Source organism: Rhinatrema bivittatum, chromosome 2, assembly GCF_901001135.1.
Source record: "Rhinatrema bivittatum chromosome 2, aRhiBiv1.1, whole genome shotgun sequence".
NCBI lineage: Eukaryota > Metazoa > Chordata > Amphibia > Gymnophiona > Rhinatrematidae > Rhinatrema > Rhinatrema bivittatum.
The window spans coordinates 289,957,166-289,984,033 of record NC_042616.1 but is presented as its reverse complement, the minus strand read 5'-3'; the positions used below and the strand labels follow the sequence as shown (position 1 = coordinate 289,984,033).

Sequence of the window (26,868 nt, the reverse complement as noted above, 5' to 3'; positions counted from 1 at the left end):
GTCCTGGTCCTTTCTTGTGAAATCTGCTGCCTTGGCCCTTAGCTGTCCCTCCTTTGAGTGCGCTCTTTCAACATGGACTGTCTGGGGCTTTTTCTTTGCCATCACATAGTAAGGCTGCTATCAGCTCAAACATTAGTACTTATAGCTATTGGTGGTGCCACTTCCGCTTTCTATGTTCTTTGCTTTAATCATGATTGTGCCAAAAGGATAAGATGTTAAGCCTGTATATGTAATGATACCATATCTAACAATGTATGCACAGAATGTGCTGTTCATTTCATTTACAATGTTATGTGCTATTTGTTATCTTGTCCTTGCAGAATGTGATTACCAAAGACGTTGACTTTATTTGAAACAGTTGACTATATTTGTTCGCTAATAAAGTGGTCATTGGTTTGAAATATACACTTTCTGGTTTGGTCACTTCATTGTGTGGTTTTTCTCTTAACAGTTTACTAGGTACAAGGTTTGCCCTCCACATGGCCCTGCATGCTAGAGTGCCCTGGCATATTCTAACTAGCCACTTATCTAGCAGGCAAGACCATATGGGCTAGGCCATACAACTGAATGTGCAGTGTATGCTCCTAAAGAATGCAGCAAGAGGTAAACAAGAAGCTCCTTACCAGGGAGCTTCAGTATTGGCTCCTGTTGTCTTCTTCACACAGCACACTGTTAGCTAACTCTTGGTTATATGGGCCTGTATGTGAGATGGATACTAGCTAGCTAATGTTCAGTTCCACACACTGTCTGGTACAAAAGGTGTGGAAATGCTTGGCTATAGGTGCAGTAGCTATGTCTTCAGTCGTAGTGGAGCAATAACAACCCATTAGCTTCTTCCATAGTGAAGATATATCACCTCTGACCATACAATGGCCCTTCTCTCTGGCTATGGCACTGAATTCTCTCATTATATCACTCTTTTGTCAGAAGCCTACTTGAAAAGTGACTCTTGGCCAAGGTGTGGTTCATCTGTAGGGAGCTGAAATGTGCAGCTGCAGGTTCCTGACCCACAGAGTACATTGTGTACATGTAGAGCTTGTATGGTGTTAAGGATACATTACAGTCATCATCACACAAGACTTGGCCTTGGGCCCCATACTTGTCATGACTCCACTTCAAAGGCTATCTGTACCCAACCATTTTTAGGTTTCACACTAAACAAAATATATCTACTTGCAGGCTGCAGAAACAGGGTGTCAGCTGCTGTGTGACAACTAAGGAGGAGGAGGAGTGAGGGAATAGTGTCGTGTAGAGAATGCCCACAGGCCAAGAGCAGAGGGTCTAGAGAGCTGCTGTTGCTGCTTGAGACCAGGCAGACTTCCACAGACTGACTGGCACCCCTGTAGTGGCCTGGCTTGGGGATCTGTATAATATACGTAAGGTAAGGATGAATTGGCCACCCTATTATTAAAGGTGTGTCAACAAAAAGAGCAATGAAACCAAATTCAAACCCTTTATCAAACTACTCAGGGTCTCAGCCCTTATCTCTCCCTGTATTTCCTACCCCCCAACTTTGATAATTCCTAGAGGAAGCCAACCAATACGAGGTTGCCACTCTCCCCAACTGCCAACTATTTGAAACACAACTCCCCCCCCACACACACACATACCCTATAGAACCTTCTCTTCTAACTCCTTCCTCCCCCACATCCTCACCCCTGGCCTTGTTCATGTCCTACATAGTGTTGTGAGGAGGAGGAGCCTCAGTAGGCATTACCTGGTGTCCTGTTACCCCTGACTACTGGAACTCACCATAAAAACACAGTGAAACTAATCAAAATGTTATGTATTAAGGACATCACCAAATACATCTATCAGCAACCAAGTCATTATTCTCTATACTGTGCTTTCACTGTGTTAAAGAAATTCTATAGTAGGTGTATTTTCTTTGCATAATTTAATTGACTTGAGTTATTCATATCAATATGCATTTTGGCAACCCACTGTAGCTCTTAAAGCTCACATGTGTAGATATGATTAGAGTCCCCTATCCAGCACTCATTTTGAGACTTAGAGCAAGTCAATTAACATTCTAGCTGCTCAAACTTAAAATTTATTATATAGTCTTTAGGGAAGGAGCATTTCCAACCATGTAAAGGATCTTGTTTGGTGCTGTGGTACTGTATATCAATAATAAAACAAGTATAAAATTAAAATGAATCTTACTTTATATATTTATGAGATGAAATCTCTGATAGCATTGAATCACCATGTGTAGACAATAATATGCATATGCTTTGATATGGTTTAGATAAAATGAAGTTACTGTTAATATGCACTTCTGGCTGAAGCTAACCTCCTAGTTTAGAATTTAATGATTGTATAAATCATGAAAAAAAGCAGAAACATGGAGACACAATTTGAATGTTTTATGTATTTTCCCAGATGAACTGCATAAGATCTTTTCCTAACAAGCTACCAGTCTGGTCATTAATTGAATAAGAGCTTTATATAATAAAAAATACCATATGCTCATGAATAGCTTTTGCAAAATCTAACAAATGGTTACCTTGACAGAATGCAGAATTACAGCCAGTAACAGAATTTGATTTCTTATTCTTCAGTGTCTATGAGAGTTATAAAACAATGTTTCGCCCTATTGATTTTCTGTTAGAAAGCGTTCCTTTAGCTGAAGGCAAAAGAAAAACAAACTGTTCTCTCACCAGCATATTCTCCATTCTGCTGTGAAAAATAAATCCCTTTGCCTCACATAACCTTTGATGCATTCACAGGCACACACACATAAAAATCTTTAACCACAGCTGAATGCCTGGTCCTTTCCTTTCAATGTTCCATTAGCTAGGATGATGCTTGTTGGATACCATGAACAAGGATGATTATCTGGCAAAGTAACATTTCAAAGCAATTGCAGTGAAGTGTAAGATTACAAACCCAAAAACAAAATACCCCTGCTGGGTCAATACTATTGTAGATACATAGCTCAAGCCTAAAGGTTGAGATGTAGTCACAGCTTTAAAAAAAAAAACTTCTAGGATCATGCTTCGGGAGAAGTGTGCATAAGGATCATAGGCTTCTTCTCCATGGCTCTTCAAAACTTTCTTTGTAGTTGTTTCATCATTTTATCTGTGCTCAATTCACGTGTCTGTTGCTTGAGCACAAAAGTGAGCAACTGACTTCACCCAAAGTTTAAAAGAAGCCATACCTAAGAGACAACAGACACCCCACCCTCCATGAGCTCCCTGTCAGAAGATATATCTAGATAAACTCACCATATTTAAAAAAAAAAAAAACAACTTGCCAACACATCCCTGTTCTAGATGATTATTCTTGTACAAATGGATGTACTGTATATTATTATAAACCACTTTTTTTAGTTTGTACTGATTATGCACGATATAAATGTTAAATATATTTATTTATTTAATAATAATTATATATTACTTTACTGATTAAAAATTGCTTGAAATGGCATACAATGTAATGCATATAACAATGCAATTTAAAACATACATAAATAAAACTTAATAAAACAATTATTTTAAAATAGCTTAATAGCATTACATGACCAATAAATAAATATCAATTCTATTAAGGACGCAATTTTATGAACATTATATAAAATTGGGGAACAAGCTGGAGCATTATCTTCACATCAAGTAAAATATTTTGCAGTATTTGAGCAGTCTTCTAATAATCGGGCCGATTCAGTAAAGTCCGTGGGAGAGCGGGCGATTCAGTATGCTAATTAGGCCCAGCGGTAAAACCAGTAAAAGGAGCCGCTAGGGACACTAGTGCGTCCCTAGCGCCTCCTTTTGGACCGGAGCGGTGGTTGTCAGCGGGTTTGACAGCCGACGCTCAATTTTGTCGGCGTCTGTTTCGAACCCGCTGACAGCCACGGGCTCGGAAATCGGACACCGGCAAAATTGAGCGTCCGGTTTTCGATCCAACAGCCGCGGGCCGACTTCAAATTTTTTTTCTTTTTTTACTTTTGGAAAGTTTTGGGACCTCCGACTTAATATCGCCATGATATTAAGTCGGAGGGTGCACAGAAAAGCAAATTTTTACTGCTTGTCTGTGTACTTTCCCAGTGCCCGAAGAAATTAGCGCCTACCTTTGGGTAGGTGCTAATTTCTGAAAGCAAAATGTGTGACTTGGGTGCACATTTTGTGTTCTGAATCGCGCGAGAATACCTAATAGGGCCATCAACATGCATTTGCATGTTGATGGCCCTATTAGGTATTCTCCTAATATTATATGGGGAATATTAGGGTATTATATTAGGTATTCTCCTAATATTCCCCATAGGAAAATGCGCTTCCAATGGCGGGTTAACAGTGCGCTCAGTTGGAGCGCACTGTACTGTATCGGCCCGAATGATAGCATTCATAAGACTGACTGTAACCCTCATAGTAAAATTGTAATATATTTTAAAGCTGAATTAGTAAGTTTCTTCTATCTGCTTATTAAGGAATATCTTGCTGTTTTTACCTTATGAAATCCCTGAATATTAGAGTAATGTATGTTGGTCCATTATAACCAATAGATAAGACTGCAGTACTCTGGGAATAGAATGCATGTGTCTGGACTTTTAAAATTCAGAGCTTCCCAAAGAGTCATGATAAAGAGATCACATTTTTCCACAGATTTCCATGGCATGATTTCAACAATATGGGAGCCTATGCATTAAAGTTTAGTGTGCATTAAGCCCCAGTGTGTGTGTGCTAAAATGGATCCAAAAAACATTGGTGTACATGCACGTAAATGAACAATTGTCAAATGAATTAGGCTTTAGCGTGATTTGCCCTGCCCCATGCATTATTTTGTGCGCTCGCTATTGCTTAGAATGTAACACCTGCTCAGGCTGGATTGTTACATATTAGCGTGCCAGCGGGGCTCCCCCCTGCCAGAAACATCAAGGGGCTGCGGTGCTCTGATCACCATCCACTGCCATCCCATTGACACCAAGCTTAAAAGGGCCCTTAGTAGCCAGATCATCCCACCCCCAAAAGCAAGAATTACATGCCTTTGGCAAGTCCCCCACACTTTCTATCTACCATGAATAAAGTGGTTCTTAGTGCCCCAGTCACCAGGAATAAAGCACCCTTGTTAGCTCCCCTCCGCTCAATACTAAGGTCAGACAGTGTGTGCACCTGATTCCTCCTTCCCACCAGGCACCTCCTGTCCCTTCCCACTCTTTCAACCCTTTGAAATGATGCCAAAAGAATTCGGGGCAGGTGGGGGCACAAAATCCACAGTGGCACTGGTTGATCTCTCACTGTCCTTTACCCCATACATGAATGGGGCAAAGTTGTGTGCGAGGTCACTTAGCAGCTACAGAACAGGACGAAATCACGCTCTGTCTTTCTTCTGTCTTCTTTTTTGGCATTGTCAGAAGGGGCAGGCGGGGAGCTAGGGGGTACACCTAATGGGAAGGAAGGAGGACCTAGCAGGGGATTGGGGCACAGAGGCCCATCGATCTCTGTATTAGGGTGCCACCAAGGACACTTTATTCTTTTGTGTGAGGGAGTGAAAGAATGACTGGGCCACTATGGACCTTTGCTCTTTAGGAGAGAGAGTTGATATTGAGGCATCAAGATTCCATTGTTTTTCATGTTGAGGGTGAAAGGGGGAATGATAATCTACCACTGGGAGTCAGGGATATGAAATTCTCATCCTTTCTCCTCCTGCTAGTTTGTCCTTTTGGAGGTGACCATGCTAAATATTCCAGATTCTTAACGTAACAAAATCAAAGCAATTTTTTTTTCATTGTTTTAACTGGAGAGAGACTGATAAGGATTTGGGGGGGGGGGGGGGGGACACAGAGAGAGACTTGCGGATGGGGTAAAAATTATGTTTTTCATATTCACGATGTGCATTGTGAGGAATTCAAGCAGTTTGTGTGTGGCAGGTTTTTGTGGTGGGCTATATTCATGAAGATCTGAATGTAAAGATCTCAGCTTTATGTAAAGCTATAATTCTTTCATCAACGTGAAAGATTCAGTGGTCTCTTTTCAAGCTTGCCATCACTATGAGCAAATTAAATTCTGTGCAAACTTGTATTGCAATCTAAAAGACCTATTTACTAAAGGTTTTCTCCCAATCTGTGCCTATGGGGAAAAATAGGGCCTTTAGTGTATGTTCAAGATAGCAGAACTGTCAGCATGGTAATATTATAGAAAAAGAGGTAGAGAATTACCACATAATATGACAGCCTCATCTGTTTGAAGCTAGAAACCTGGGCTCTTTTATTCCCTTTGGGGAAGTCATTTAAATTCTGTGCACGTTCCATTCCGCTGGTCATTTAACAATGTCTCTCAAGTTTGCTCCAATTTAAAAAAAATAAAATAAATAAAATCCTTCATTGTAGCAAAGATATCATGGAGCAGAATGGTGTAATTGCAGTAAAGAGGCCCTGGAGCTCATGGTAATAGGAGTTCATCTGGTGTGTGCTTCCACTAGGAAATAGCCCGTGTAGCTAGCTCTTAGGGGACTCTAGAAGCTTTTACAGATTAGCTTTCATACTACATAAAGTAAAATGAGCCACAAATTTCACCGGAAGAAAAGCCGTGGGCCTTCAGCTTCACACATTTCCTCTGTACATGCTTTACTGATTCATAAACATCTTTTTTTTATGTTTTACTACAAAGATTTAATTTTTAGTTATGCGGCCAATTGTACTTAGGTGGTTTTCTCCCATTAGGGCCTATGTTGTAAGCATTTTTACACAAAATGGGAACAACCATTTTGCACATCAGGCCCATATGGCTATAGGAACGTGTTTTTTATATGAATTGCTCCCAAGGATTTGCAGCTCAGCGACATTACAATTTTTCATAATTGAAGGGAAGAAAAAGATTTATGACTTCATCCCAGTACACGATAGGAAGTCCCATAGGAAATGTACTATTTAGAACCTAAAAGGTGAATTTTAAAAGTCCAACGTGTGCCGAAATTAGGGGATGCACGAATATGTCAGGCTCACTTGCGCCGAGCTGATGTTTAAAGCCGCCCGGATGCGCGCGTAAATACCGCTGAGCGCACATATCGGAACTTCCGAAAAAGGGGTGGGGTGTGGGCGGGGCATGGGAGTTCTGGGATTTTGACCCGAAACCTGCGCGTATGTATTTACGCGCACCGGCGCATGCTGGGGTTCTCTACTTCGTAACTTTACTTTTGCTACTGAAGGCGTATAAGTGATAAAACTAAAAAAAAAATCTAAGCAGATCATCGGGGGTTTTTAGGGCTGGGACTAACGGGGGGCAGGAAGGCTATTAAACTAAGGGGGTTTGGAAGATCTATTCCTTAACTGGGAAAACTGGGAATGAACTGGGAATACCAACAGTGGAGTCTGCATGCGTCCCTATCAGAATTCCCCCACTTACGCGGTGAAAGCAGAATTTGTCCGCACATGCGTACGCCCACTTAATTCTGCGTGCATGCAGCCAGGCTATTTTATAACATGTGCACGTCTTAGTGTTTGGGTAATTGCCAGATTCTTGTGGCCTGGTTTGGCCACTGTTGGAAACAGGATGCTGGGCTTGATGGACCCTTGGTCTGACCCAGCATGGCAATTTCTTATGTTCTTATGTATACGTGCCTATATTATAAAATAGCCTCGCCCCTGGGCGCGGGCCGACAATCATGTGCAGGTGTGCGCCCACCCACCGGTGTGAAAGTTGCCGTCCCTCTGAGCACTCTTCTAATATTGCATTACCATATCAGAATAAAATTTAGGAGGAAAAGCAATTGGAATGGAATATCTTGGGTGATGAGCTTGTCGTAGTGGGATGTAGTACTATTTCTGGCAATTACTATTTTAACTCAATTCTTGAATCACAGGAGGCAAAGACTTTTTGAGGGGGAAGCTTCCCTGAGTCTCCCCCCTTCCCCTCTTCATCAGAACCAGTCACAAAATACATGTGAATAGGATAGATACTGTATCAAAGACAAGAACTTAAACATCAAAAACTATAGGAAGAAAAAGGAACCAGCGAGAGACCTTCCTTATCTGGAGTCCATGGTTTGAGAGGACCCATTTTGACTACGTTTACATGCAGAAATTTGCTCTTTGAAAATTGCCTTACCTTCTCTTCACGTAGACTCAGTACACAGTACTTTTATGTGCAGAGAGAGGAGGTGTTCATTGGGGAGGAGTTTAGCGTTTGCGTGCATATGCACAACATGGACACATGCATAATTTCTCTGGAAAAAAAAAAAAGTACCAGCAAAACTAGCAGGTGCAGGTCTACGCAGATACTTTCTCTGATCCGGTTTTAAAAGGGAAAAGTTTGTCATTTGAAAATGACACAAAGTCCGCAGGTAAAAAAAAGCACTCACAGATGCTGCACTTCTGCTCACAGTTCAACAAAAGTTGCCTCCTAACTGCAGACGTTCAACTGAATGTTGTGGGATGTGATTATTATGATGATTATTTTGGCAGTCGTGAAGCACCCTAAACCAGGGCACCGTACCACAGGTTACCTAGGGGTGCAATGAGTCCCTGTCCTGTGAGAGCTTACAAGCTATTGGGGTGAATTTTAAAAGCCCCGCGTGCACCAAAACTGGGAGACATGCGAGTAACTCGGGCCGGCACACGCCATGTGCGTTTTAAAAGCAGCCCGAGTACCCGCATATCTCCCGCTACACTCACGCGTATGTTATAAAAATGTCTGTGACCTGTTGCGCGAGCTGGCATTTGTGCTTTTCTTGTGCACCCGGGCGCTGGTTTCAAAAATTTACTTTTAAGTAAGCACCTAAAGCAATGCAAAGTAAACTGTATCGCCCAACTTCACAATGGGTGTCCATGACAAAAGTGGGACCAGGACTTAGGTCTCCTGGTTCCTAGTCCATTGTTCTAAACTCGGCTTCACCCATTCTCTTTATTGCCATTTCATTAGAAAAGGGAGACTGCCAGTGCTGCATAATCTGAGCAAAGATTAGTGGTTCGTACAGTCCTTTACCGAAATTTAAGTCCTGAGTTCCATTTGCTAGAGTTACTTAGAATAACACTCAGGTTCAATTTAAATGCATACTAGACTTCATCCCATAGTGAACTCAGCAGCAAATATCAGTGTGTGTGTATGGAGGGGCAATATTGTGCTTTGCCAAGAAGAATATATCTCAGAAACATGGGCATAATGGTGATATTCTGAGATAGCCACCAGAATACTCTTCAAGAGCAAACAGATCCTGCAGATGGGTCACCAACTAACTTAAAACAATATGTACTGATTTTCTTACTTATGTTTATATTTTATTTATTAATAAATAAATAAATAGATAATGTTTATATTTTACTGGAATTTGATGGAACTGGATGGGGAATACAACACCGGTAAAAGAAAAAAATAATGTGCTTTTTTTTTTTTTTGGATGTTTCCAATGTAAATGAAAGTAAATAAAAACAGTCAGTTAAAATGATGCAGTTTATTCAGGGCTTTTATGTTAAGACATGCCGAGGGCGTCATCCAAAGAAAAGACCTTGCTTTTAATTAGAACTCCGTAAACTGAAATTTAGCACCACTGTACTGTGTCAACTGAATATGCATTCATGGTAGGTCTCATAATTATTTGTGAAAATAACTGCACATATTTACCAGTGTAAATATTCCATCAGTAATTTATCTACAGTATACGTATGGTAAAATTATCAGTACAAAGGAAGATATAATGCACTATATATAATTTATTGCCACATAATTGTTTGTGTAGAAAGGATAAAGACAAATGCTCAGCAGCAACCATTTAATCCTCCTGTCCTGTTATGGAGAAGAAGGGGTTAATGCTACCTTGGTTAAACTGTAAATCTGAGATTTATTCTTCTAATATGAGTTCATCCATCAAATTGTGATACAGATTTTTTTTTTTTAATAAGAATCTCTCTTTCTTCAGTAGTGTTTACCCAATCGATATGCAGAGAATCGTATTTCAGATTGCAAAAGGCAAATGTTTTGAAAACTTGCTCATATGCTGAAAATAGATATAAGTAATCTGTCAGTGAAAGTTCATATTGTTTTTTCTATTTATTTGAAAGACAGAAAATTGGCACACTAGAGAAAAAAACATTAAAGACTGTACTCATGACTTTTAATATTCAGCCCAAGCTACCTTGATATATAAACCAAATAAAATAAGTTGAATACACCTAATAAATGAAAAAGTCCCATAATTAATTGCAGAGTAGTCTAGTCTATACACTAAAGCTGAGAGCCATAAACAGGCCTGATATTCAAGATATCCACAATAAATAGGCATGTGGGAGATCTGAATGTACTGCCTGCATTGTATACAAATCTATCTCATTCATAATCATGGTAGATGTACTGAAAACCTGGCCTGTTTGTGGTTATCCATGACTGGAGTTGGCCACTCCTGAGCCTAAGGGGTCAATTTCCAAATGGAGTTAAGGACCTAAATTGGTCCCTTTGAAAATTGATAAGGATCAAGCATCTAAATTTAAGTGCCTGGTTTCACTGGACATCTAAATTTAGCATTCTAAAAGATGGATGGCTACAGGGGCACAGTTAGGGTGGGAGATATAAGATAGGAGCTTAGCACTGAAATTTAGCACTAAGCACCTAAATCTAGGTTCCTAAAGTTTAGAACCCTAAATGTAGGTGCATTTTTAGCCAAAATGTTAGACTCCCAGATTTGACCTTTAAATCGCCTAAATTTAGGTTCTTAATTTAGCCACTGAGCATTTTTTGAAAATTGACCTTTAAGACCCAATCACACATGCTAAACTGGTCCCAGAAGATGTTAGTGTGTTAATGAAGGAACATCAGATGATAATTAGACTTTAGCAAGTGCACAGAAATAGCATGATATGCTCTCCTCGCTGAGACCTAAAATGTAACACCTTCTCAGACTAGATAACTTATTTTATATACATACTATTTGTTATGGTTATGAGGTGTTGGAGTGGATTCTTGGGTACTGCGGTGATGTCCACTCCCACGGGGAGGAGCCCCGTGAGGAACCGCAGTACTAGGCTAGACTCTGTATACGCAGACACAGAGAAGTAGTATTTATTGTACAGCTCGATGGGACTGCCTGGGGAGCGGGCAGCAGTGAAGGTAACCCAGTGAAGTAGTCCAGGGGTCCTCAGTAGAGGAGACCAGTCTCACTCTCGAGTAGGTGATAGGCAGTGTGGCGTAGCAGGGACAGGTCCCGGATGTAGACACAGAGCGCTGAAGCTGAAGGTGAGACAGACTGAAAGGGTTAGTACTCACTGAAGCAGAAAGCTGTATTGTTGAAGGTCCTGGCAGGCAGAAGTTGTTCAGTGGCAGGCACCAGATTAGGGAGAGCAGGCCCTCGAGGAGTGAGTACCCGGTATCCCAAGATAGGTACCTGAAATAGAGCAGAGGGGCCCCCAAGGAGCGGGTACCCAAGTTAGTGAAGAATTACCCCGAAGGGCAGAAAGAGCTTCCTGCGGCAGCTAGGAAGTGGCAGAGCAGCTTAGACCAGAGGCAATCCAATCCTTGCTAACTCAGTTTGTTAGCAAATGAAGGGCAGGCTAAATACCAGGATGTGATGACATCACTCGGAGGGGACTCCCCCGAGGTTCCCGCCATGACGTGGATAAAGACATGGGTGGCGTGCGCGCGCATACCCTAGGAGGCCCTCAGGAATATCATGGCGAACACCGTCACCGTTGCCGATCCGGGGACACCGGAAATAACTGCATGAAGACACGGCAGCAGCCATCTTCCCAAGGCTTGAGGAGAGAGAAGGAAGAAAGGTGAGGCACAGAGGTCAAAGCAGTCTGAGACCAACAGATGCAACACTATTTAAAGGCTCAGCTACCAACAAGGATTATGGCTGAAAGATGAAGGTGATGTGCATAATGATGACATTGCAGAAATTTCCCTACAGGACCTTGTACTGATGTACATCTTCCCACACTTCACTTTGGAAAAGAAATATACCAAAACAGACATTAGATGTCCCTACACAAATCCATATTTATTAGCACAACAAAGATATCTCTTCAAACATCAAGGTTAACACATTGCTTCCTAAACCTGTTCTGTTGATCCCATAGCCAGTTGGGATTTTAGGATATCCACAGTGAATATTCATGAGATGAAGTTGGATATATTAGAGACCCAGTATATGCAAATCTATCTCCTGAATATTCTTTGTGGATATCCTGTAGGGTCACCAGGGCAAACTTGAGAAACCCTGAGTTATCACATGAGTGGTTTTCAAACAGTGCTCTACAATTCACAATGTATAAGACACAAAAGTATGACAGTCTCTAATAAAGAACCTTTCTACAAGGTCTTATAGAATGATATGATTATGATGGTTGTTGCTATCCTTGCTGTGGTTGATCATTGCAAAGACCACTGCAGAATTTGAGTCTTCAACCAGAACAGCAGTCTGCACAACGAGGGCTTTGTTGAAGTCAACAATTATTTTTGTTTGACGCAGAGCTCTTTTCTTAGAGCTTTGATCCAGCTCCTGAACTGTGCCCTTAAAACACTCCTGACAACCATGCACTCTTCTTCACAGTAAATAGAAGACTTTGGAATCCATATTTCAGGTAAACTATGACATTTTCCAATGGGGTTAAATGTTTGAGAGCTCTCATGACCACTCTCTTATCTGACTCAGCTATTAGCAAACAAGTACATTTTAAAAGGTACACATATTGGGCACACAAGCAAAAATATGCTCTATTTTATATTGTACATGCATACCATTAAAAATATCCCTATCGCATGAATGTGTTAGAGCCTTTATGTGCGGTTGAGAGAGAGTGCCTCTTTTAAAGGGCCAATCTGACACTCCATATGCCACTGTAAGAGGGGCACTTTCAAGTCAGGGTGGGGTTTGGGGAGCAGTGTTACAAGAGTCTACAGACCCTTGCACCCTAGGCAGACAATGTAAACTCCCCGCCCCAAAAAAAACCCACCCTGAGTTGAAAGTATCCCTTTTATAGCGGGATATATATAGACTGTCAGATGGGCTCTTTAAAAGAGTTTCTCTCTCTCACTTGTGCCTTATCAGGGCCAGCAGTAGAGTTACCTCCGTAATTTGGCGTGCGTTGCCGTGGTCAGCTTTGCAAAATTGAGGGGTTATGTGCATTTGTCTTGCATTCCCACCCCGGAATGCCCATTCTCTGCCTCTTTATTCTTGATGAGCACAAAGATTTGTAAGCACGTAGTTCCTGGCTTCTTAAAATTCGTGTTGCTTGCACGCAGCACACAGACGCACATATGGGGCCATTTTGAGCAAGCAAGGCTTTTAAAATCTACCTGAAAGGATGCAAAGAAATACTATGTCAGTGGCTGCAGTAAGGATAATAACCTCCTCCAGTCTCTAAGAAGAAAAGGGGAGAAAGCAAATGGAAGACCCTGGAGGTGAAGAGAATGTAGAGGGATCCGGGGAAAATGCAAGATTTATCAACAAAGGGGTTTGCTTCTCCCTATAGGTGTATCTCATAACCTTCTGTCAGAATCACTGACTTGGAGCGCTGGCTGATAAGCAGGTGCCTCAGATGTGGAGTCAGGAGGAGAAGCGAGGCAGAAGTTATGCTCACTGCTTGATGTATCACAGTCATGACTATGATAAGGCACCACAAAGGATACATCCTCATTTGTAACCCTTCTTGCCCCTAAATCATACTGACTCCTAGGAAACTGTAATAGGTGACTCCACTGGTGCTGATTTCTTGAGAATTTTATCTGCAGAACCTACAGAAAACAGTTATGTTGCTTTTTGAAAGTCTGTTCTCGTTCAACTGCTACCTGGATTCAGCACTAGACTCCTGCAGCTTACATACAAGTCAGCTGCATGTTAATCTTGTTGATTCTCTTTAACAGTCATGATAACATATAGTTGCTCTAATTATTGCTCTTGATGAGCCTAACAGCATTAAGAAAATGCCATACTGGGTCAGACCAAGGGTCCATCAAGCCCAGCATCCTGTTACCAACAGTGGCCAATCCAGGCCATAAGAACCTGGCAAGTACCCCAAAACTAAGCATATCCCACGCTACTGATGCTAGTAATAGCAGTGGCTATTTTTTAAGTCAACTCAATTAATAGCAGGTAATGGACTTTTCCTCCAAGAACTTATCCAATCCTTTTTTAAACACAGCTATACTAACTGCACTAACCACATCCTCTGGCAACAAATTCCAGAGTTGAATTGTGCGTTGAGTGAAAAAGAACTTTCTCCAATTCTTTTTAAATGTGGCACACGCTAACTTCATAGAGTGCCCCCATGTCTCCTCTCAAGACTCAGCAATTGCTGCAGTTTATGCTCAAGGGTTGATGGTCTCAAAGGTGCCTCCCTGGACCATCCCATGACCTTGGGATTGGCTCAGGAGATGCCCAGTGAGAGTGCACAGATTATAACCAATAGAACACTCTCTAACTATTAGCCTGCTGAGTCCACCTTCTTCCCACAGTGGCTGTGTTGGATGAGGTAAGCTGCTTGCTCCCATATCATTTACCACCTTATTATTCCCTAGGGATAGAAAGGAGATGAGATCTTGTGCAGATGGGGATTACCTTGGGAATGATGGTAGTAATTGGAAAATAAGATTAATTTTTTGATCAACCAGCTGATGTTGCCAGGGGCATCATCTGCCTTGGGACCTGCAGTTTCCTGTTCTTGTACTTGGACATCAAAAGATCTCAAGGAAATGTCACTTCTGAGGCCTAGCCTTGTGTCACATCTCAGCATTACTCTGAACTTGAAACTGTCAAGTGTTTCTGAGCAATGACATATTGGGGTTGATATTCAAAAAATTAACCTGGCTAAAACCAGGTTTCAGACAGGAGAATTTGCCTAGTTAAAAATATGGCCACTAAAAATTGTATGCTAATCAAATAACGCAACTTAGCTTAAAATTTGCAAGCTGCATTATTTGGTTGAAAGTTAGCTACACCTTAACAGGTGTAGCTAACTTTCCTTGAGAGCATTGAGATGGTAACATATGTCTTATGGTTCTCAGGACTTCTCTTAAAGGGGCCTTTCAGCCCACAGGACACCCACCCCCTTCCTGGCAGTGCAAAAAGCCCCATGGAGGTCTGATGAGACCCTCTCCCACCCCCACCCCATTGCTGCTGTCTGAGGTGGCCAAAGTTAAAAGATTTTTTTTTTTTTAAATGTTGAAATATTGTGGATCCAGCTCCCAAACCCCCTCCCCTTGTATGAAAAACGTCCCCCCAGCCCCCTTCCTAGGATTTACTAAGTTGTGATCCTTAATGCCGCAGGTTAGTTCATCTCCTCGAGGAAAACACAACAGCATAGTAAAAAGCAGTTGGAGGCATTCCTGGGTCAGGCTTCGGAATTTATCCAATTAGTGCAATATTGAATGCTAACAAGCTAAATTTAGCTGGGTAGCAGGTCTAAATCTACCCATTCACATTTTAAGCAGGTAAATTTAGCCAGATATTCAGCCATACAATTAGGTAAGTGTGTCTGAATATCTGTTCTTTAGATGTGGTATGTCTTAACTGGCAATTTTCACTCCACTTCAAAGTCACATTTAAGGGAATGCTTGCCTTTAGGATTTCTTTCAGTGTAGCATTTGCGAGACAGTGGAGAGCAGAGTGATTCTTATGCTGCTTAAGGGTTGTGTTGGTTTCATAGTTGTATGCCTGGAAGGAAACATCTCTTAAGTTCTTTTTTGTTGTTAAAAGAATATTCAGTATAAAGTATTTCTTCCATTTTGATGGTAAACAAATGGATTTTTGCATTGTTTAATATATTCCATTTGCACTTTCCCCTTTTATACACGCCTGTCAGTAAATACAGGCACTCTTTCAGGTTGACTTATTGGTATTCTGTGTACCAGCTAAGTGATACAATATTTAGCATTCTGTGTTACAGTAGACATAGTAAGATTTATCTCATCACAGGATGGGATTAAATGGCTTTCTCCAACCCCTGAATGGCTACCACAAATATGTGTTTCTTAGCCACCAGACCTCTAGGGGCAAGAGTTGCAGTGGAAATAGTGAATCCCTATCTGGTTCCTCTAGCATGCTTCCTGCTCTTGGCAACCTTTACAGATTGCTCTTTATAGAATAATAGGAAATGTGTGATGACCACTTCTTTTACCAAGACCTCCATTTTTCTTTTATGAAATTTGGGCTTGTGGGGTTTACTATCCTTTCTTGGTCAATTGCCAGTAGTCTTTGGAGCCTCAGTGTTCCTATAGACCCTAAAGACTGAGGGGTTACGGAAGTCCTGGCTAAAGCAAGCAACAATCCATTCATGAGAGGTCAAGGACCCCTACAAGCTTTTCTGTCACCCTAGAAGAGGGGACTGGTTGTGAGCATCCATCTCAGAGAGGATTTATATAGTGCAATATGAAAAGGAGTGGGGTGTGCAGGAGTAGCTAGTATATGATATATATATCTATTAAGTACTGAGAAATGCTAATTCTCTCACGAGATGCAAGCGCTGTCATAAAGATCTGTGTGTTTAGCCAGAGCCTAAGTACAGCATATTAGTTCTCATGTCTTTCCAATAACTCTTTTAAGTCTATACATCAGAAGTCCTTAATTTAGTTTCTCACTGTGGGGCTGGCAATTTGCACAATGAATTGGTTATTTGTGTTGATTTTCCCTTTCCTTAGGAATCTAATAGTTCTGCTGATAAAATCCAGCTGAGAAGTGATCTGCAATAATTTATTGTTGTACTAACATGGCTTCGTGATGCAGAAGTTCCCCTATTACATCCTATGGAGCCAGAGTGGTTAGATTTTGGAGAAATTATGCAACGGAAGTTAGGGGCAAGCATTCTTTTACTACTTGACTTTACGTCATATTCATGTCACAGCCTGAGCACACTGTGCATTTCCTCCCTTGAATAAATATAGACTTTGCTAGAAGGGGCATTAAAGAGCTTGCTGTCAGATGGATGTCTTTTATGAATGAGTCAAAAACTAAAACCCTACAAGTACAGAATTGTTTTGTTTTCCATATATTTATTCTAAGAGATAACTGTCATGGCTGGTGGTAAAGTAGGCATCACAGAATAGGCTTTTGTGGCCAGCATGTCACAGATTCAAAAGATCTGGATAGGGTCCTCTGTCACCATAGAAAATGACTGCTGCCAAGGAAACGGAAGCTAAAATCTCCCTTACTATGATCAAGAGAGTTTTGTAATCCTCGAAGATTCTGACGCAGTGCAACAAAATAAACTTAAACAGAAATGGCATCCTGCACAGTATAATTCTCTTTATTTCAAAAAGGAAGTTGATAAATTTCATGACGGGGCTTTCCTTTCAGAATGTACTGTAATTGGGCCGGCACAGTGGCAGTACAGCACAGAGAGCCTAGGTTTGTTTTCCAAGCTAAATTCTTCCATTGCCCCCAGGCAGAGGGAGATGCCACAGAAACTGTGTCCGCAGCTCTGGGAAGGAAGAAATCCGAGAGATACTTAGGCATCAGATTTAGGCTCCATGATGGCATGGATCTGGAGAGAGCCCTAATGCACGGGGCCTCCAGGTGTGAAGAGCGTCGCTGTGACAAACTGGGCTTAGTGAGTTAAGAGGGGCTTTAAAATAGGGGAAAAATTCCCATGTGGTTGTGAATGAAGGCTCATGGGACTGAATCCCAGCCATGGTTACATGGCACGCCTCCTACCCCCATCCACCCACCACCCTGCTGAAAAATGCAGATGCTATGCCATTGCTACGGGATACAGTTAAAATCCTTGCTGCACTTGAAAAGAAACCTCAAAAAAAGGCGAAAACAATTGAGTCAGAGAAACAATCTGAGAATTTGGGGTGCAAATCCAATGAAATTTATAGAAACATTTCCTCCAAAACTGCTGGAAATTCACCATATGAAGGACGTAAATACTGAAAGAGTGTGTAAGGTGCCTTCTCGCAGCAACAGCAACAAAAAAAAAATCTGAGAGCAGTTGTGATTCATGTCTAGAGAGACCCTCAATTATTGGAAATCCTGAAGTCAAGGTACTGTGGGAAGAAAATTAAAATTTGATTCTCATGGATCTAAATAAAGTCACAGCACAGAAAAGGCAGACATTTCTAGCCATGCAAGAGCATCTAAGAAATTCCAGATAAAGTTTGGATTGTTCTAGTCATCAAAGATGAAAATTACTCTGAATAGTCGGACCAGTTGAGGATCCTGAAGTATGCTAGCTAAAATGAATAACTGGAATTAAATGAAAGGGTGGCTGTATACAGGGGAGGGAAGGAGAAATTCAGAAATGTCTGAAACAGCTAAAATGGAAAAATGGAAGCATAATAGGATGAGATTGTATTTCTTAGGACTGCTTCCAATATACAATGTTAGATCACTATTTTTAGACCCTATTGGAGGGGGGGGGGGAGTAAGATCTCTTGTAGGAAATGCAAGACATGGGAAACAAAAGTTGGATAAAAATTTCCTTCTGAATACAACTCATATGGCCAAATGTTTCTTTTCGAGTACTTTTGCAGTTTACAATTTGTTTTGAGAGATGTGGTTGGGTCGTGTAGGGTAGAAATCAGAGGATGATAACCAGCAGGACTGACACACTAACATTTAACACTAGAAGGAAGCCATGTCCTTGGCACTCCTTCAACTCCCCATGAAACGTGGACCACACCATCCATTCCTCCACTCCCCCACCTCAAGTGCCAGGTCAAGGTGACTGTGAGTCCCAATCCACAATAACTCCACCTCAAACATATGAAATAAGAGGCCTTCATACACTGATACTCTCCCTCCCCTGACAGAAGCACTAAGGGGTTGACATGCCCCAATTCCCCTACATATCATCCTCCTTTACTTCTCCTGCTAGGTGCCCCTTCTACCTACCCCTTCTGAAGTCCTGGTCAAGAATATGGGGTTAGAAGAAAACACCTCTACCTCCTGCACTGCTGGCACTAACTTTCAAAATGGCATCAATTAATCTATTGTGACATTTTTTTGCCCCATACAGGGGACAGGAAGGGGATATTCAGGCTCCTTACATCAGGTGAGAGAGTAGGGAAGGGTTCAGAGAATCTATTTACTTCTTATGTTGGATGGTGGTGAAATTAAACTTCCTGTACAAATTGGCCCTATCCATTTTAGGATGGTTAGCATGGGGGATTTCAAAGTGTAGCATGCACACACTACACTTTTAGGGTTAGCATGCACATTTTTTGCACACTTATTGAAGATGATGTATTTCAGCAAACATGGAAAAAAAATGTGTAGCAGCCATTATATAAAGTTTTAGTATGCATGTTAAAATCTTTAGTGAGTGTACCTTAAACATTTTGTATTTGTGTTTTAGTGCATTGACCCCTATGTTTTACAATATAGTAGTACCATCCTCCCAGACGAGTTAGTTATGTTCACTAAATGGAAATTGTTTTAAACAATTCTTGTGAATTCAATTAAAATATATGAACACAAACAAAGACTCTTAGCCTGCCACTAACCAAAGTTTAAACCTGCATATTCAATATCCAGAAACGAGGCAACTGTCTCAGAGAGCTTGAACACCAGAAGTCTGATATGTTTATTCTAGTATCTACAGTTTCTGTTCCTGCATTGAATTGTTCAGGCAATGAATAGTAAATACCACCACTAGTATTGATGGCTAAGGGTGCCATTGCATTTTCTGTTGTGTTAGTTCCTCCAATACCAGACATGTTGCATTTCTACATATCTGAAAATAAGAGAGAGTAATTGATGTATAAGTAATGGATAAGAAACAAAGTAGGAAGATTTTACAGAGTTAGCAAGTGATTCAAATATAAGTCATGCATCATTAAAAAGCTATAAATCTTGGGGTCAATTTTCAAAGGCTTTAGGCTCCTGACTTTTGGAGTTAAGCTCCTAAATTGGCCTTTTTGAAAATTTACTAGGGCTCAGTGCCTACATTTAGGCTTCTAGTTTCATTAGTCTCCTAAATTTAGGAGCCTAAAAAGTGGGTAGCTATGGGGCGGAGTTGGGGCAGGGAAACAGATAGGAGCTTATCACTGATTTTCAGAACTAGACACTTAATTTAGGGGCCTAAATCTAGGCAAATAAATAGGAGGCCTAAATTTAGGATCCCAACCTTTAGGCGTCTAAATTTATGTGAATTTTCAGCTGAAAATTTAGGCATCTAAGTTCAGCTGAAAGTAGTTGTCTAATTAGGAACCTAATTAAGGCCTAGATTCATCAAAATGCTATAAATTTTGCATGAAGAATGCCCGTGATAGGGAAAAGAAGTGTGGCTATGAGAGAGAGAGAGAACACTGCCTCTGCAGAGGTCTTCACAGTATTCAACTATTTATATCACTATAAGAGGGTCATCTAGTAACTGGAGGTGAGGTTTTGGTGGTGGTTTAGGGTTTTGGGGAAAGTTTTCCATACAAAGTGAGATGTACAGACAGCACAGTACACCTCAGTGAAGATTTGACGTCATTTGGAGTGAAGAAAGTCTCACAAAGATGAGATTTGTACAATGTTCTCTTGCCCTAGCTTGATGGTATAGAGTCCTAGCTAGGGCTCTATACCTCTAGGGTATAGAGTCCAACAAGCTAGGGTGAGAGAACATTGTAGAAATCTCATCTTTGTGAGACTTTCCCCATGCCAAATGACGTCAAATCTTCACCGATGTGTACTGTGCTGTTCATACATCTCACTCTGCATGTCAAACTGGCCCCCAAACCCTAAACCACCACCAAAACCTCACCTCCAGTTATTAACTGGCCCTCCTATAGCGATATAAATAGTTCACTACTATGAAGGCCTTATAGAGTCAGTCTCTCACTCCCTCTCCCCCTCTCTAGCTATTTCAGGCATATTGCCCCTGATTTTCATTAATCCTACCCCTATGAAAAATGTGCGTTCATGCAATATCACATGCTTTATGCCATTAACGCCATAACACATTTTGATGAATGACCCTGTTAGAGACCTAAATTTAGGAGCTCAGCTTTTTTTTTTTTGGAGTATCATCCCCTTTTGACCTAAATAACATAGTGCATCACAAAATATCCCAAATCTGAAGCTTATAGGAATCTCAGTGACTTGTAGCAGTCTTTCAGATTGTCAAACCATCCAAAATACTGAAAACACTTATCAAAAAGAAAAAAAGAAAGAAATGTGCACCTCCAAGATAACTTTCAAATGGAGATTAAAAAGTATTTGATGAAACTTTCGTAACTTTGTTCAAACACTGCTTTGGTCAGTGAGATTTTCCCATTTCTAGATGTATATTATCAAAATTTCATGTGTGGCTAGTGGGGGTTGTTCTTAAGTATTTATATGCATTTATCAGTTCCTTCTGCCTCTGTATATATTTGTATATGTAGAGGTCACTCTTCAAAACTAAACATTTAAATGAATAACTTAGACTTAGATGGATAATATGGATTTAGATGAATAACTAGGATAACTTGTGAGTTAAACGGATAACTTGTTGGTTAGATGGATAACATGAATTTATCTATCTAAATGGTTTTGAATATTGACCTCATAGTCTCTATAATTAGATTGGCTCCCTTCCTTTGAGACCCTATATGAGCATAATCTTACCATTTTATCCCATAAGAGCATCTTACTTCCACAGTCTCTTATAATTAATGGAACACAATACCCAAATTATAATTAGAGCTAAACAATATCCCGTTATGCTTCCATGTGGATTGCAATCAAAGGGTTTAAATTTTGTGAAAGTACCCGGAGGACATAATGCATTGACAATCAAGGAAGATTGCTGATCAGTCCTGAACAGAAATTAATAGTTAGCAAATGTGCTTCAAAGAAGGAAAAAAAACATATTTGTAATGTTCAAATAAATGGAAGTATTCTTCCTTGAAACTGACAATATTATCACTTATAAATACCAATCCCTGCTCTGTACTTGCATGTCTGCATGCCAAATAAGTAATCCCCTCTTCAGGGACTTCCTGGAATACTGGGACACACAACTTTTCCAAGGCCACTTATCTACCCGGACATCTGCTTCTCTCCATTTTCTCTTTCTGCACAGTTCTCCACAGGCTAATAGGGTGCCAGGGTCCGTTCCATTGGGGAGAAGTATATATCTCAGAGGCCCTAAATGCACAGGGGTGGGGGCCCGCTTTTAGTCCATTCACTCGCTCACTGTTGGTACTCGCTGTCCGTTGGCTGTCTTGGTGGGTGTTTCCCTTCAGAGGATCAGACAGTACAGTTTGAATGGTGTGTTAAAATAAACTTTTACTGCAACAAAAATAAACTTTAAAATCCATTCCAAAAATTAAAGTTTATGTCCATAAATCTCAAAAAATCAACACAAACGTCCACAGTGCCCGTTGACAAATTGATGTTCTCTGTGCCAGTATCCTTATGGGGTAGGGACAATCTGCAACATCCATACTCCTGGGCAAATGAGAGAGCTCCTGGTAAAATGATTGGATCTCATTCTCTCTGATGATGATCAAAACTCTTTGGACTTTGTCAAAAATACAAAAATCCTCTCCAGATCTTGGGCAACTGCCAACCCCATTTCAGTGGGTAGTAGGGCAGGGGAGTACCCTATTCCAGATCTTCTCAGGCAGCTGGACTTCCCTCCCGAAAGGACACTTGGCCAAAACAAGACATCAAAACTCTGTCATCACTCCTGCTGTCTCACCCCTTACTGACTAAGCCAGATAGGCCGAGAAAAAGGTCTTCTAAAAAATATCCTCAACTCTTAACACCTTTGCGCATACTAGGCCCCAATAGGGCAGAGCTAACCAATCCCAACCCCTGGGAGTAGGAACCTTTAGAGATGTTTCCAAGCCCCTTAATTCTGATGAAAAAGAATATATTTATTGGTAAGGGATCAGAGTATCCCTTACAAATACATAATTATTATTTTTTTAATTTGCCAGTTTACATGTCAATTTTACATTCTGCTTTTTCCACACTATTTGAAAATATAACGTTATTTAAGTATGCCTTTTTTATGAATGCATTTTTTTCACCGAGCAACAAGAATGAGAAAGCAGTATATGATTGTGAAAATAAGGATACCATCCATCTCTTTTCTGAATATAGCAGCCTTGCTCTCCTGCTCTGTGTAAAATAATTTAATAGTGAACTTTCATGACTCTTGATGCACCCAACTGAAAATAATTGTCTTCCTCCAGGTTATCAGGCTGTCTTACCTAATCAACAACAAGGATTCCAAGGTCTCATGGGAATGCAGCAGTCTCCGCACAACCAAAACCTGATGAACAATAATCAACAGGGAAACCAGGTGCAAGGCATGATGGTTCAATATCCAGCCATGCCGTCTTATCAGGTAATTCTAAGCTGGACGAGCACAGAGAAGTCATTTTGAAAGCATTGTCTTTAATACTGTAATTCTACTCTGTAACTAATCAGAACAAGGTATATAAGGGCCAGATGTTGCTATGTGACCACTGGAAACAAGCATCCTCGGCACCTTATAAGCAGTAAGCATATTGCATATTCATTTCTTATGGTACTATTACCTCAATGGCGTTTTCTACTATCACAATTATCTGCCTCCCGCCACACCTCCCTCCCCTCAAGATGATCCAGAACCCAAATAGCGCTATGGGCACTTCAAGAGGTCCAGGTAACTTTGTTAAACACACCCCATCTTCACCCTGAAATTATCATAATATACAATATTATGACTGTTAGAGAATATGTGGGTGAATAGCAAAGCTTTCACACTGCTTCTTGTACCTTAATATTTACTAGTAAAATGTAGACTTCTTTTCTCCAAGGACAAGCAGGATGGTAATCCTCACCCATGGGTGACATCAGATGGAGCCCCGGCATGGAAAACTTACATCAAAATTTCTAGAACTTTGACTTGGCACACTGAGCATGCAGCATCACAGTTGGTAAGCTCTAATCTTGGCCTTTTTGGCTTGGTTTTGAAAAACTTTCTCTTTTCGATTTATTGCAGTTTTTTTCTATATTTGAGGTTGGGTCCATCCCTGATAGCATTCCTAGTGAGGTTTTTGTCATCTGTCAGTAAGTTTCATTTCACAATCGATTCCCCTGTAGCGGTGCTTTAGTGCCCACTGGCCATCGACGCACGCCACCATTGATTTTGATATTGTGGCCCCTTTATTTCGTCCCATCATGACCATGTCTGGTTTCCGGCGATGCCCTCTGTGCCCAAGAATTATGTCCATTACGGACCCCCATGAGACATGTGTTCTCTGCTTGGGGGCATCACATGACGTCTGGGGTTGCTGCTTATGCGCACAAATGATCCTGAAGAGAAATCGTCTTTGGCTCGGCAAGATGGAACAACTCTTCGGGTCGAGGAAGACCAAGCCATCAGCGTCAATGGACCTCGAAGATACACCAATGGACACCGCACCATCAACATCAGTGGGACCATCGGTGTTGTCAGTGGATAGAGGCACCGGAGACTGACCACCATCGAGCTCCTCTAGGCGGAGGATATTGGGTTAATCATCTACCTTGGCACCGGGCAAAGCGGGCTGAGCATCGAGGAAGCCGAAGAAGCATTGGGACTGGTCTCTGATGCACAGTACAGGGCACAGGGATGCACCAGCACATGCTGTGATGCCTCCCAAGTGACCCCACAGTGAGGAGCGCCAGTCCTCCATCGTGCCAGGGGTCCATAATTGTCTCCACCAGCCCTGATGCCAGTCACTGATCTGCCTCACAGGTCCGAAGACGATGTGGCCACCCCTCCTTCCTCCCAGTCAGTATTGGCATTGGCAATGTTGAGGAGGAGCTGGAGCTGAGAGTCCAGCTGGCGGTGGAACAGGTGATGCAGGGCATTGATCCTGTGGCACCAACAGCACCAGAGCCAGTACCGTCCATCCTGGAACCGCTGCTGGAGAAGCTCAATGCACTCATTGATGTGATATTGACCCAGCTGGCATCTGTTCCCAGAATGACATTATTGCCCATCGGCGTACTGCATCCTTCCCCGCTGATATTGTAGTTGTAGCCAGTTCCTCAGAGAAGGAAACTCCACCCAGACCAGCAGAGATGCCGAGGCCTATAGCCCTCCTTTCCAGCTCTGCCAGTGCCTGCACTTCTGGACAAAGACCAAGTGCCTAGGGCCCCATCCTGTTTCTTACAGTGAAGATGAGGGTCCCTTTAACCTCTGGGAAGATGACACCACAGAGTCCTCCTTTGAGGGCTCTGAGTGTCTCCCATCAGACCCTCGCGGAAGCCATCCCATTTCAGTTACTGATGGAGAATGTTGGCAAGTACAAAATGCTTGAGATCCTCCAGTTCGTGGAGCCTCCTAAGGAAATCGTGGTGGTCCTGGTACACTGCATCTTTAAGGAGTTTTTGCTGAGGATATGGGAATACCCCCTCACAGTGCCTCCCATTAACAAGAAGGAGGACAGGGTCTACCTCATCCAGAAGGCTGCCAGATTCGGTGGTAGTCAAATCCACTCTCAAGAGCCAAGCATTCTCAGATCCATTCATCAGCACCCTCAGGGAAAGAACACAAGAGCGATGGATGCTCTTGGGAGAAAAGTGTTTCAGGGGGCCATGCTCATTGCCTGCATAGCTTCCTATCAGCTTTACATGAGCCATTACTTGCAAAACATCTGGAAGCAGGTGCAGGAGGTGGCCGAGCAGCTGCCTCAGCAGCTGCTCGGCCACCTCCTGCACCTGCTTCCAGATGAGGTCACTCGGACCTCATGCTTTCCACACTCCTGGAGTGTGGAAAGCATGAGGTCCGAGTGACCTACAACATTTTTGAGTTGGCATAAAGGGTCTCTGCAGCAGGAATTGGTGCCCACACAATGGCATGGCTGTGGGCCTCTGATCTCTGACCAGAGGTACACAGGAACAACTCGCTGACATGCCTTGTACTGGGGAGAATATCTTCAGAGATAGGGTGAGGGACGCAATGGCCCAGCTCTGGACCCACCATGAAACCCTCCAACAACTCTCCACCAGCACTCCAGACCCATCCTTTTTCTCTGGGAGGTCAGCAAGATGAGGGCAGAGGAAGCCTTCTTTCATCAGAGGAAGTACTATCTTCTTCCCCTTCGCTCCCATCAACAACATCAGGGCTCCTGCATCCGTCCCAGGCAACAAAGAGCCCCCAAGCTTCCAGTTGGAGCCTTTAGGCAACTCCAGGGATGGGGTTTTGATTGGGTCATAGGGAGTGTACCTGGGACGTTGGACCTTCTGGTTGAGGGCAGGCTGCAGTTCTTCGCGAACCAGTGGTCAAATATAACCTCCATCGTCCGTCAAGGGTTCCAAATGAACCCATTAGGTGTCCCGCCAAATTGCCCTCCAAGCCCATTTTGGGCTGGTAGCACCTCAGGAGGTACTGCTAACAGAGCTCTCCTCCCTCTTAACAGCCAGACCACTTGAGCCTGTCCCACCAGGGCAAAGCAGGGATTTTACTCCAGATACTTCCTGATTCCAAAGAAAGCAGGACGACTCATTCCATCCTAGACCTAAGGGCCTTGAGCAAATTTCTCAAAAAATAAAAGTTCAAAATGGTTTCCACGAGCTCCTTGATCCCACTTTTGCAAAAAGGGGACTGGCTATGCTCCCTTGATCTAAAGGACACGTACACTCATATCAATATCTTCTCCAGTCACAGGAAGTATCTCAGATTTCTGGTGGGAAAACAGTACTTCCAGTACTGGGTGTTGCCATTCGGGCTAGTGTCAGCTCCACGAGTCTTCACAAAATGCCTGGTCATGGAGGCGGTGCATCTCCATAGGCTGGAGCCATCAGATCCATGTGATTGACCCATCCAGGTGTTGAAGTCGCTAGGGTTCGTCATCAACTACCCAAAGTCCCATCTCAGCCCATCACCTCCATTGGACTTCATTGGAGCCCTGCTAGACATGCCTCAGGCCAAGGCCTTCCTGCCTTGTCAAAGGGCCATCAATTTGAATACCATCATGGCAGAGAGTCAGCAGACAAACAAACAAAATACGGGGAATGTGAATAAACTCTAATGTCCAGTATCTTTATGGGTAA

At 42.0% G+C, this 26,868-nt stretch overlaps 1 protein-coding gene across 10 annotated transcripts in view; it reads left to right on the top strand.

The window, feature by feature from the left end:
- The window catches only part of ARPP21 (cAMP regulated phosphoprotein 21), an 896,408-nt gene that overhangs the window by 854,758 nt on the left and 14,782 nt on the right, over positions 1-26,868 (top strand). For all 10 annotated transcript variants that reach the window (XM_029589611.1, XM_029589613.1, XM_029589614.1 and 7 more), the window contains one exon: positions 23,034-23,188. In XM_029589611.1, coding sequence (XP_029445471.1) covers positions 23,034-23,188 — 155 coding nt within the window. The remainder of the gene's footprint in view (positions 1-23,033; positions 23,189-26,868) is intronic.